General features: G+C 55.4%; 3 protein-coding genes across 3 annotated transcripts; 2 read left to right on the top strand and 1 right to left on the bottom strand.

Moving 5' to 3' along the window:
* Positions 1-4,306: 4,306 nt before the first annotated feature.
* Positions 4,307-6,681, top strand: ISF_03672 (serine/threonine-protein kinase MAK; the record flags this gene model as incomplete). The annotated part of the gene is made up of 2 exons (XM_018847278.1): positions 4,307-4,471; positions 4,540-6,681. 2 exons carry the CDS (start codon positions 4,307-4,309, stop codon positions 6,679-6,681), a joined length of 2,307 nt encoding a protein of 768 aa, XP_018705485.1.
* A 1,651-nt stretch (positions 6,682-8,332) lies between these two features.
* ISF_03671 (Hsp70 family chaperone) lies at positions 8,333-10,433 on the top strand (the record flags this gene model as incomplete). Its single annotated transcript, XM_018847277.1, has 4 exons — positions 8,333-8,556; positions 8,609-9,208; positions 9,267-9,518; positions 9,572-10,433. 4 exons carry the CDS (start codon positions 8,333-8,335, stop codon positions 10,431-10,433), a joined length of 1,938 nt encoding a protein of 645 aa, XP_018705484.1.
* A 585-nt stretch (positions 10,434-11,018) lies between these two features.
* On the bottom strand, positions 11,019-12,485 carry ISF_03670 (SET domain protein; the record flags this gene model as incomplete). The annotated part of the gene is made up of 1 exon (XM_018847276.1): positions 11,019-12,485. One exon carries the CDS (start codon positions 12,483-12,485, stop codon positions 11,019-11,021), a length of 1,467 nt encoding a protein of 488 aa, XP_018705483.1.
* Between the last annotated feature and the right edge of the window lie 270 nt (positions 12,486-12,755).

Below are 12,755 nucleotides of genomic sequence, written 5' to 3'. Positions count from 1 at the left end.
CGGTTCCTGCAAGCGAGCTTCGGCATTTGGAACACGGGTAACGGTGGGGGAGGCTGATGGCCCAACCCGAGTGGCGGCCATGGATGCAGCATCGATTCTGTATCTAGTTATATTTATTTACCGAGTCAACTAGTTTTGAACCACAAATGTGTATTTACATGCAAGAACCCGGAATGACGGAACTATTGTGCCGTACACTCGTTGCGTTCACATTCAGCGCAGCTCAAGTTAGTTAGTATGGATTGTCTCCATTTTAGCCTCTGCCTTGAGTCGGTCTGTCTGGTATGAGGAGAAGGCGAGTCTGGGTTACATTCGAAGCATCAGATAATGTCCCTTTCCTATTCCGTCAACTCGGCGAACGTTTATCGGTCTACGGTCCACACTGAGATGCACGATACCCGCACGCACGGAGAGATGAAAGGCAATTACTAGGCTTCTGAATAAGCTCGTGACTATGCCTACATATACCGACAGCCCGACGATGGAGTCGCGGAGGCTAGCAGCTTCATTTACAGCTTCAGCTCAGAAGCCTTAACCCAACTTGCTGCATACATCTCCAGTGCCATGCATGTAGGATTAAATAGCTCTGCTTCGTTTCTGTGGCGGCTTACTTACGAGGATGCGAAAAAACGGCTGACTTTCGATGTAAGAGAGGCGTCGACGTTCGAATGGTCAAGTATAAATAGCCTTGAAGATACCGTCTGTTTCTCGACCTGGAGCATCAATCCAGACAGCAATCTCAGACTTTCTCCTCGTCTTAACAATAACGACACCACCTCATCTAAATCATGAAGTTCAGCACCGTTCTTGTCGCCGCCTTTGCCGGTCTTGCCGTGGCCAGCCCCATGGGCAATGAAGAAGGTCTTGAAAAGAGATACACCGACTTCAACGGTTGCATGACGACTTGCAATACACCTACCTGTAAGTTGAACCAACGGAAGGAAGATGCCGGTTCTAACCTGTGAAGGTGCCATCAAGAACTGCTACCAATGGTGCTTCAGGGTTTGCTGCGGCCAGTACCCGGGTCATGCTGGCTGCTAGTTAGTTAGTTGGTAGAGCTACCAAGGTAATAAATGATCCTCGGGAAGCTGTTTGCAAAAAGATACTGATTCAAGAGTAGAAAACCTACCCTATGTGGGTTCAATTTCGATGGAAACTCTCGACAACTTTCAGCGGCGCCGGTTATTTGGATATAACAAGAGTCTTTAGTATAACAAGGCCAACCACTTGGACATGTACGTATTTAGGTGGAGGGTGACATGACGAAAATGCAAACTAGTTATGAAACCACACCGGGTATGATATATTTTCTGTGTTATATTGCAAGCGTGTTATTATTTGTATGCGAGTGGCTCTGCAAACTCTAGCACAGCCCCATGAGCATCGCCAGGATGTCTAGATGACGGGCGGGCGACGCAGTCATCTGATGTACGGATACCCCTTGCCATCCTTGCCATTATCAATCAAGTTGCTTCGTGCGTCCCGGCAAGTTGGCTTGCCCGCACATGCTGGGTGGCGATGTGGCGAGGGGAACGCGAGGGGAATAGCGAGCTTCGTCGCGGCCGGCCGTTGCAGCTTGAGCGCCGCCGCAGACTAGAGCTTGCTAACGTTTGTTCCTGTTGCCGTTGTTTACAAAAAACGAGGAAACACATCATTTGCAAGCTGGCCTGTGCCCGGCAAAGTGCACCAGCGAGAACGCTGGGTGATGAGGAGACCCTTCATCATGTGATGGGTGAGGAGCAGCGAGAGGAGGAGTGATTGGTACACCGTCCATCACAGTGCATGAAGGCACAGGCCAGGACAACCCAGTAGCAATGCGACCAGGGAAGGTGCTTGGTGACCTGTCACAGGCTGGTCTCTCGCAAAAGCTCATTCGAGGCTAGCGGTCTGCCTGAAGAGTGTTGACGAGGACGAGAAGGGTCCCGAATTCGACACGCGACTTGGCAGGCAGAGCGAGCAGCAAGTGAGCAAAGAGCGAAAAGGAGTGCGTCCAGTTTCTGTCAGGGCGGGCCGCTCTTGGGGTGGCCCCGCAGACCTACGAATATGACTCCACGAGCTGGTCCCTTTTGGGAACAGGTGGTGTTGCTTTGCTCTCTGTTTTTCTTGCCTCTGGAAGAGAAATTTGGGAACGTGGTTCCATTGAAGTTGGAACCTCCCTTTTTGGCACTGGTTCAAGAAAAGTGGTGTTGTGCCTCTGTCATTGCCTGGGTACTGCGAGGTAGTGAGTCACCATCAAGCCCTCGTTTGCTTTTACCTTTCTCTTGCTTGCATAAAAACAACAAACACAAGGCAGAAAAAAAATACATCGTGATGGCTGAAGTCAACTAGTTAGTTAGTTAGTCAGTACACTCGGTACCAAAAAGCAAGCAAGCAAGCAAGCAAGCAAGCGACCGACGACGATTTTCTCTCTTTCCCCCGTGGGGCAGGGGCTGGATGGATGGCTCGGAGGTACCCGCCTGGCACGCGCCCAGGAATGGCTGGTCACTGTACCTAGCGGCCCAACTGTGCGGCGGCGGGAGGCTTCCGCGGGTGGTTGCTAGCCCCGGTGAGGAACCCAGCCACCGCTGCTGCGACTGCCTGAAACTCAAGTACCTCCTTGAACCAAGCGACCGTCCTGGCAGGGGCCCGCCTTCAGGCACGCTGTAGCGGTACCTGGATGCATTTTGCGGTGGTACCTGGCTGGCCTGGTCTGGATGCCCCTGAGAACCCACCGCTTGGTGCACTACCGTATCGATACCTTGCGCGCCGCACAACTGGACACAATGCAAAAGGTACGGATACATGATTGCAATCGTACTTTTTCGTTGCTTTTCTCTCGTCTCTCGTCTCTCGTCTCTCATCTCTGTGACAGAACTTTTCTTGCTTATTATTGCCCTCGTCTTGTCCCTCCCTGTACCCCAAGTACTGTTCAGGGTACATCTGTTGGCTGTTGTACCAGCTCGTTGCCCTCGCGTTCTGCAGGATCCTAGGTAATTTCTTGATGGCTGCTACGAGGGCCTCGCCCTGTCAATACTTTTACTCTCCAGTAACCTAGTTACCAGTTACCTTAGATAGGCGCTTATTCGTACTATTACGAGTGATATTCACAAGTAATTTTTCAAGAACGAACCCTCGAAGCTCGGACCGGCGCGCCGCGTATTATTACTCGGTAGGTAATTCGTAGTAGCCAGTGCGGTACCTTACCTGTATCTATCCGTAGCTAACGTGTACTGGTAGACTCCGTCCACTTGGCCGCCGCGACAACGCGCTTCCAACTCTTTCGTTCTCATGTATTTTGCTTGTTCCCTGTTCCCTCATTCCCCTTGCACATTCCCCCGCCCACAGTCGTCCAATTCGCTCAAGGGCTAAAGCCGACCATTGAAAAACCCGTGCTTGTCTCTGAGTTCTGGCGTTTTTCTAGTGATTGCCACCACTACGACTCAGCGCCTACCCCCTAAATTTACAGTGGGCCTCAGGTACACTTTTCATCAAACCACACCCAATTGCCATACATTGCCTTCTCCGAGCTACCTTGCCCCTAGGCTGCCCGCTCAAGTGTGCCTGTACCTGAGAACCCTTCCACCCTACCAACAAGTCGCTACCAACCTACGCCCGCCCCCCCTTCTCTTCTTCGTCTCACCCAACTAGACGTTTCTCACCGTTGCCTCTCACTTTGCAAACACACATCTCTCGCTATTTTCAAACACTGAAGCCGGGCGAACGCCCTCGTTTGTCGACGCAAGAAGAGGCTTCCCTGCCTCGACCCTTGCGCATCCGTTCAGCAACCATCGCGCACTATATCAGCTGCTCTTCCGGAGCTTCCAGGTACTTACTGGGAATCTGAGGACAGGCACACTCATACCACCACCACCACATACACCCTGGCCGCGACGCCAACGATCTCCTTTTCTCCCCTAATATCAACGCTATCCACTCTGCAATTACACTCACTCCAGTCGCTCCTTTCTTCACCTGAGCCGTGCTTTGCGTCCAATTTCCATCTTGCATTGTGTGTCTTGCATACAGAATTGACCCTTCGTCCTTCTGCATCATCCCGCCTCAGACACGCTACTTCGACGTAACACCGACCGCCACGCCTCAACTCCAACTTGACTCGACGCGCTCGCCCACAGCTTCACCACGCCTCTCTTTTGCATGCAATTCCGATAGATCGCAGGCTCTCCCGCTGAGCCAACACACGGCCCTCCTTCAGGCACTCCCGTTCGCCTCGCCCGAATTGGTTTGACCTGATAGGACCCTTAATCTCTCACCCGACCTGCAGATACCCTCTGCCGAGCAGCACCAACACCAACACAGCGCCGTCAAAATGACTGTACCTGGCGAACTAACCCACCGTGGCCAACCCCAGGACTCGCTGGCTCTCGAGGATCGTTTTGAAGTTCTCAAGGAAATCGGCGATGGCTCCTTCGGCAGTGTTGTGCTCGCTAGGGTTCGCACTGCGGGTGCCAATGTCGCCCGTCGCGGCTCTGTCGTATGTTGACCCTCGTTGGCCCTCCCATTTCAAGTCACCGACCTGTGATTCTAATTGCTATTTATCAGGTCGCTATCAAATCCATGAAGAAGACGTTTGATTCATTGCAGCCATGCCTGGAGCTGCGCGAAGTCGTCTTCCTACGCACCATTCCTCCTCACCCACACCTGGTCCCCGCCTTGGACATTTTCCTCGACCCGTACAGCAAGAAGCTGCACATTTGCATGGAATACATGGAAGGCAACTTGTACCAACTAATGAAGGCGCGCGACCACAAGTGTCTCGACAACGCCAGCGTCAAGAGCATCCTGCTGCAGATTATGCATGGTCTTGAGCACATCCACGCCCACCAGTTCTTCCACAGGGATATCAAGCCGGAAAACATCCTCGTCTCCACATCGTCACATCAGGAGTCGTCAAACTCGTTCCGACGATACTCTGCCCTCGTTACACCGCCCTCAACACCACCAGCATACACTGTCAAGCTTGCAGATTTTGGTCTCGCTCGTGAGACCCACTCCAAACTGCCCTACACAACGTACGTTTCCACACGATGGTACCGCGCCCCCGAAGTTCTTCTGCGGGCTGGCGAGTACTCGGCACCCGTCGATATCTGGGCAGTCGGTGCCATGGCCGTTGAAATCGCCACGCTCAAGCCACTCTTCCCTGGAGGAAACGAGGTGGACCAGGTCTGGCGCGTCTGCGAGATTATGGGCAGTCCCGGTAACTGGCACAACAAGGCTGGCCAACGCGTTGGCGGTGGAGAGTGGAGGGAGGGAAACAGACTGGCCAGCAAACTTGGATTCTCATTTCCCAAAATGGCACCTCACGCTATCGACACAATTCTGCAAGCTCCTCAGTGGCCGGCATCTCTGGCCCATTTCGTCACCTGGTGTCTGATGTGGGATCCCAAGGCCCGCCCTACATCTGCGCAAGCCTTGGCTCACGAATACTTTGCCGATGGCGTTGACCCGCTTCGTCCCCGATCAGCTGCTTCCAAAATCCTCGGCCGCAAGCAGTCCGACCTTGGTCGCTCAGCCAAAGACTCCTCGTCAGGAAACGCCCCGTCAAGGTCGTCCTGGTTCCGCAAGTCACTTATAGGTGGTAGAAGCGAAGCCCCCGAGCCGGTGGTTGCCAAAGATCCAGCACCGCGACCCGCGGTTGTGCATGCTGCTTCTTCCAACGATCTAAAAGGGTCGCGGACAACCAAGCGCAGCACGTGGGCCAATGGTCTCTCCAACGTCGCTCCTATGCCCATTCTTCCCAGCATCCGACCTATCTCGCCACTCTCTGACGCCGTTAACGCTCGCGGCAACAATGGACCAGCCGATGCCCCACCACCCGTCGGTATCACCCAAGAGAAGAAAAAGCTTGGGAGACAGCTGTCCGTTGCTTCTAGTACCAACAACTACAATACTGAAATGCACCGCCAGCAGGCTGAGCGTGCGCTCAATGGCCAGACTGGTCTTGCCTCTCCCCCAAGCAGTCAAAAAGAAAGCTTCTTCTCGCATCTGCGCAAACGCGCCCGTCGATTCTCTGGTCGTCACCAGACCCCGGTCTCGCCCGCATTTGAGGAGATGGAGCCGCAGGTCGGCTGTGGCCCTTGGAACAGTAACAGGTCATCCTTAGTCATGGATCAATCTGGAGCCCCAAAACCGGAGGTCTATGAGTCTCTTGATCGTGCTCTCCAGAACGCACAGGGTGGCGTTGCCCCAGCTCCCCCAATGCATCATGCTTCCTCGGCAAGCAAGCTCAAGCGACACCACTCGCTGCCACAACAGCAGCCTCGTTCTGTCGACAACCTAATTGGCGCTGCGCGAGGTGGTCCCATCTCCAGCCGTACGCGCCGCTCGCAAGCGACTTATGGTGTTCATCAGTATGAAGCACCTGCCGAAGAGGATGAACTGCTAGATGAAGTCCTCAACTCGACCCAGCATGCCATGAACCGCCTTGATGGTACCAACCGCAAGCCCCTCCGCCAGTCGATTAGCAACATCGGCCTCACTTCTCAACCGTACCCTAGCCCATCACCATCGGCAAGCGGCAGCCAGATTCTGTTTTCTGACGGAAGCGAGACCATGACCCCACGACCTCTGGACCTTGGCAAGAAGAATACCAACCAGTACAAGTGGCCGACGCCCCCATACGAGGGTGGCGAATGGAATTCGTCCGGCTCGAACCATCTTTGGGCCACCGGAAACCGGATCTAAACCTGGATGCGGTTGTATCGACGACATCTTCCCGCTATATGCTGAAAAATGTCCGCCGACAAGTGGACTAGTACTACCTTGGTATTTGTCATGCTTGGCCATATTATCTGATTTCGACCAACGCCGCTACACTCATTTAATATCGAACCCTTCTAATATCCCCCTACTCCGCACCATCTTTCCTTCTTCTTGTTCAAAAACGCGAGCTTTGAATTCTTTTTCTTCACATCTGCAGCGACCTGCATACTCCATGTTTTCACAATACCCCCCTATAGATTATTCCGGTTGGGACTCTGGGAAAGCCTGTACAACCTGGGACTCCAAGAGAGAAGCTCTCACCACTACTGTTTCCTTTGTTTTATTTTACCCACCACTCTCCTTTTGTCGGGAGCTGTTGTTATTTTTGACGGTGTCATGGCGTTTCACTTACCGGGCTGCGGCGAGTAGCTATCTGTGGCTACGCAGTATGCAAAAAAAAAAAGAGGAATGGGATCCTGGAGTTTCAACCCTGTCGTACTTGCATCGATATGCTGGCAAAGCAATCTACTTTTCACATTTGGTCGTTTTCTGAATATCAGTCTTTGTCAAGGTTGACTCAAGCTCTTTTCTTTTCTTTTCTGTCGCGTGGAGATGTTTTGCATTTGTTTGAATGGTGGGTGCAAGTCGGACAAGGACTGGCTTGCACAAGGAAGCAAGATTTACATATATATATTATACCTGTATTTAATATGAGGTTGTCGAAAGAGGAGGGATAATGCGGACGGGCTCTGCATGCAAGGAACCAAGTTGGCCTGGTGGAATTCAAAGCAACTTTTTTTTTATACTATGACAGTCTCTGATTGTGTGACTGGCCTTGCTGGCTTGACGCCTTGTATTGAATTGTTGCGTAGACGTTGATAGACGTGAAGCATCTCTCTCTCAGCTTGAATGTCACGTGCAGACATGGTGAGGCAAGTAGGCTGTGAGCCGCAGCGGTTTTGGTGGAGCTCTAGTGCGTGTGGTGGGGTTGCCCGACGGCTTGTTTGTGCCCATGCCCAGTCATCAGAGCCTCCCGTCCTTGCTTTCGACATGGTTAGCAGCAGGCAACAGAATAAACCGACGAGTGCAAAACCGGCCAGGCATCCCTGAAGCGATCCTCTGTCTGCATAGACGGCTTAAAAGGGGACCGCATCCCTCCCGGACCTGCTACACCTGTGCGCCTGGCCTGCATGGTTCTGCCACGGGGACTCGTCGTCAACCCCGCCATCACAGTCTCAGTCAAGTACCCAGCTGAACGGGCACGACAGGCACCGTTTTAGGCTCGACAACTGTGCGCTCCGCTGGCGACATCAATTTTTGATACCTGCCTGGAAAGAGAGAATTTGTTGCCGGCGGCCTTTGCGCACGACGCCGGCCCCTCCCCTCCTTGGCGATTGATTTATCGGGCGCAAGGCACAAGGCGTTCACTGTGGTGGCGGTGCGGGCAGGCATTCTCTCTCACGCTTCAGATTCAGACGTGTAAACTGGAGTGAGCCCCCAACGACTTGCTTACCCTTCCGCCCAAGCCACAATTACAAGAACATGTCACTTTGCTGCTTCGTTGTCACTTGCAATTGACGTCGACGCCAGCGCCTCACATCCTTCCAGCGACTCATAGCCCCCCACCGCCAACATGCAAAACCACAACCTTCCAAGCAGAAACAACGCCAACCTTGCGCTGCCTCTGCGGCCAAATGTCAGCCAACGCAACCAGGACAGCCGCAACTTTTTCACTAGCCACACAACTGCCAGCTCGACCGAGGCCATCAATGGCCCTGTTCGCGAGCCCACGCGAGAGCAGCCGCCGATCAGCGACCGACTGATTGTTGGTGTCGACTTTGGCACGACGTTTTCTGGGTGAGTGTCGATGCTGGTCTTTGGTCGATGGCACGACTAACCCTCTGCGCAGTGTGGCAGCCGTGTATACATCAAATCCTGACGACATTGACATTATCAAAACATGGCCGGGGAGTAACGGCATCACGTCGGACAAGGTGCCAACTGAGATCTCCTTTGATATCCCGGCCAATGCAACGGCAGGCACCGACCCCAATGTGAAATGGGGCTTTCAGTTCAAACCAGAGGAGTCTCGGTTGCGCTGCATCAAGCTGTTTCTCGACCGCTCGCAGAAGCTGCCTTTCTACGTCAGCCCCTTGGACACGGCCGCTCAGCTCAAGCGGTTCAACAAGAATGTCGTCGATGCGGTCAGCGACTACCTCACACAAATTTACAAGCACACCATGGATACGCTGACGCGGCGCTACGGAGAGTCGTTCATGGCGTCGACAAAGGTCGAGTTTGTGCTGACCTGTCCGGCCGTGTGGAGCGATGCCGCCAAGAACACGACGCTGCAGGCAGCGGAGCGCGCAGGCATGGGCAGCCGGTCCGAGATTCAGATGATAAGCGAGCCTGAAGCCGCGGCTGTATACACTCTCAAGGCCATTCAACCAAACCATCTAAATGTCGGCGATAACTTTATTGTTTGTGATGCTGGCGGTGGTACAGTCGAGTATGTCAAACCATTGGCCGCCGATACTTTTCCATTAAAGTTACTGACAATGCTGCAGTCTTATTGCATACGAAATCAAATCATTGAAGCCTTTGCGGGTGGAAGAATCAGCCGTGGGCACCGGCGGCTTGTGCGGTAGCGCCTTTCTCAACTACAGATTCGAGGAGCATGTACGCGGCAGACTGGGCCAGGTGCGGTTCGACGAGATGAAAGCGAAAAAGGGAAAGACGTGGCAGATGGGCCTCAAGTATTTCGAAGAGTTTGTGAAGCGCAACTTCAACGAGGAAGAGCATCAGGAGTTTAATGTCCCGTAAGTGCGCTGATGTTCAGGAGCTCACTTACCGATTCGCTGACATAATTTAGCTTTCCTGGTCTGGCCGACGACGAAGAGGCTGGTCTCGACTGTGGATTCCTGCTGATGACGGCAGAGCAAGTCAAAGACATCTTTGAGCCCGTCGTCAAGGAGGTGTGCGCTCTTGTGCAGAGCCAGGTCGACACGCTGCGCGCCAAGGGTGATATCGTGTCAGGCGTCATCCTCGTTGGCGGATTTGGGCAGAGCGAGTTCTTGTTCCGGCGGCTCAAGAGCCACTTCTCGAGCGCGGCACCACCGCCGTATAGCGAGCGTCCGACGCACGCCGTAGCCAGCGCCAACGAGGCGGGCAGCTCGATCGAAGTCATGCAGCCCGTGTACGCGTGGACGGCGGTGGTACGCGGCGCCGTGCTACGTGGCCTCGAGGGCAACATGGTCATCTCGCGCAAGTCGCGCATGCACTACGGCACGTCGTATGCCACCGTGTACGACGAGAAAGAGCACGCTGTCAGCGAGCGTTATTGGTCACCCCTCTGGGAGCGGTGGATGATTTCAGACCGCCTATCGTTCTTTGTCTCTAAGGGAGAGTCGCTCTCCCCGCTCTCTCCTATCGGCTTCCACTACACGCGCAACTTCCGCCCAGGCCAGTCGCTCATCGTCACGGACGACCTCTATGCGTGCGACGCCGATGAGCCGCCAACCGCCCTCACGCGCGATCTCATTAGGGTCTGTACTCTAACGACCGACCTTAACGCCGTACCGCGCAGCCTGTTTACGCGGCTGACGACGACGCGTGGCGTCGAGTTTGATAACTTGGATTTCACGCTCGAGATGATTGTGGATAGCGCCGGTCTGAGCTTTGAGCTCAAGGTGGACGGCGTGCGGTACGGGCGTGTGGAAGCCGAGTTTCATTAAAGGGAGATATGCATGTGAGGGTTTTCTTGGAATTCGTAAAACTGTGTGGGATATACTGTAGTTGAAAACCTCACAACATCATATTTACATGTATCCCTTTGAGTGCGCGAAAACTCTGGTGGGCCAAAGACCAATTTTCTATTGTACGTCGCGGTACGCGCTACCTAATGATATAATAAAACGCCTTTTGCTGTGTTTTCCATACAAATTGATTTATTCTGAAGAGTAGGGATACTAACGCCAGCCAATTCATCCTCTCTGCCGGTCACGCGGAGCTTTTTATCCGGCTTAACGAGGCTCAGCAAGAGCAGGCGGCCGATAGCACGTACAGGCCATAGGCACGGCTGCGATTTCATACAATTCAGCAATGTTGGGACTTCTATTATAGTGTAGATTGTAAATAAAAAAACACCCAAGATATATAAAATATCCAACATGCCTAAGAGAGGCAAGATACCTAATAGGGGACAAATACATGTTGCCACCCACTGTATACATGAAGCAACGCCATTGTCATTTCATTTCAACGTGCCGCCTTCCTCTTCACAGCTATGGTGATGGCTGCACATGCTCGTAGCCGCCGCTCTACTCCTGCTCCTCCTCGTCCATGGCCTCCATGGCCGCCGCCAGCGTCCTGTCCCTGTCCATGCTCTCCAGCGCGCCCTCCAGCACGCCCCGACAGCGCTCCCTGTACTCCAGCGCCAGCCTCTGGCACGCCGTCAGCCGCGCGCCCTCCCCCTCGCCGACCTCCACGTCCGTCTCCCGCAGGCGCTCCAGCTCCTGCAGCAGCTTGTTCCGCATCACCGCCGCCGTCCGCGCAAAGTGCGGCAAGCACGCGCCGCCCACCCTCCCCGTCAGGAACCGCAGCCGCCGCTCGACCTCATCCGCCCCCGCCTCGGGTGTCAGCGCCTCGTGGACGCCCGGAGGCGCGAGGGCGGCGAAGATGTCCCATGCCATCTCGGGGGCAACGTGCTGGAACGCGGGCGTTACCTCCCCTGCGCGCTCGGCGGGTAGGTACGGAGGTAACCTGCCGCGCGCGAGCACGGAGCTGGCGTCGGCGAGCGGCCGCGCCGAGATCAGGTACTCCTCCGTGGTCCCCGGGTTGGCGTTGCCGGCGCCGCGCCTGCTGCGCACGTGGACGTAGTCGTTGTGCAGCGCGGCGGAGGGCGGGATCGCGAAGCCGTAGCCCAGGAGCAGCTCCGCGTTGGTCTTGGCGCCGTAGTTGTTGAACACCTGCTCGCCGGGCGCGGCATGCGCACGACCGGGCCGCAGCTCGCAGCCATCGTCGAGGATGGACCATCGCACGGGCGCGGTCATGTCGTGGTTGCCGACGTCGAGCAGCGGGAGCAGCACGGAAAAGTCGTCGACGGCGACGCCGGCGGGGACGAGCCGGCGCTGCGCGGCGGCGAGGACGAGGCTGGGGCGGAAGCTGCGGCTGGAGAAGACGGCGTACGCCCAGCGGTACAGGTCCGGGGTGAACCGGTCGGCCAGGCGCCTGTCCGTCGCCTCCGCCTCCTCCGGGTGGTCCTGGCGGAGGGCGGCTTGGATGGCGGCGATCTCGCGGCGCAGGTCGCCGCGGACGCGAGCGAGGCCGACTTCCAGGTTCGTCCCGTCGAGCAGCTCCGCGTCGTCGTCGTCCCAGAACGGGGGCAGCAGGCGCCACTCGGAGGAGGCGCCGCCGGGCTGGGGAAGGCACTGCAGGTACGGGTGCCAGAAGGAGGAGGCGCCGGCGAGGTACTCGCGGACGAGCAGCAGGCGGCCGAGGACGTGCGGCGGGAGCGCATTGCGCAGGGCGGCGGCTAGAGGGGGGCAGCTGCCGGAGGGGTGGATGGCGTTGAGGTAGGAGAGGGAGAGCGTGGAGGGGAGGCGCACGACGGCGGCGGAGAAGTTGCCGGGTAGCGCCGGGTGGCCGTCGGTGGTGACGGCGGTGGGCTTCACGCGGAAGGAGAGCCCGGTGGCGGCGTCATGGTAGACCTCGACGGAGGGGTGCAGGACGGCGCCGTGGGACTCGGCCCAGGCGACGAGGGCGTCTATTTTGGCGGCGGTGGTCATGGTGATGATGTCATGCTGGGGATTTTGCGCGCAAGAGGGAGAGGTTTGGAAGAGGCTTATGTTGTGAACTCTTTGCTATTTGTTGTGATGGATTTTTTTGGCCTCTAGCCGTTGGGCGGTGGAGGCCCGTAGTTGCCCACACCGGCTGGCCAGTGTGCCACGCATCTTAGTGATAATAGTGGCGATAATGACAGTACTGATGATGATGACTATTATGATTACATGTGTATCTAAAATAAGGAAAAAAAATAGTGAAAGTTTGGGTATATA

The sequence above is a fragment of the Cordyceps fumosorosea genome, assembly GCF_001636725.1.
Source record: "Cordyceps fumosorosea ARSEF 2679 chromosome Unknown scaffold_7, whole genome shotgun sequence".
Classification (NCBI taxonomy): domain Eukaryota; kingdom Fungi; phylum Ascomycota; class Sordariomycetes; order Hypocreales; family Cordycipitaceae; genus Cordyceps; species Cordyceps fumosorosea.
This window is presented reverse-complemented; position numbering and strand designations above follow the sequence as displayed.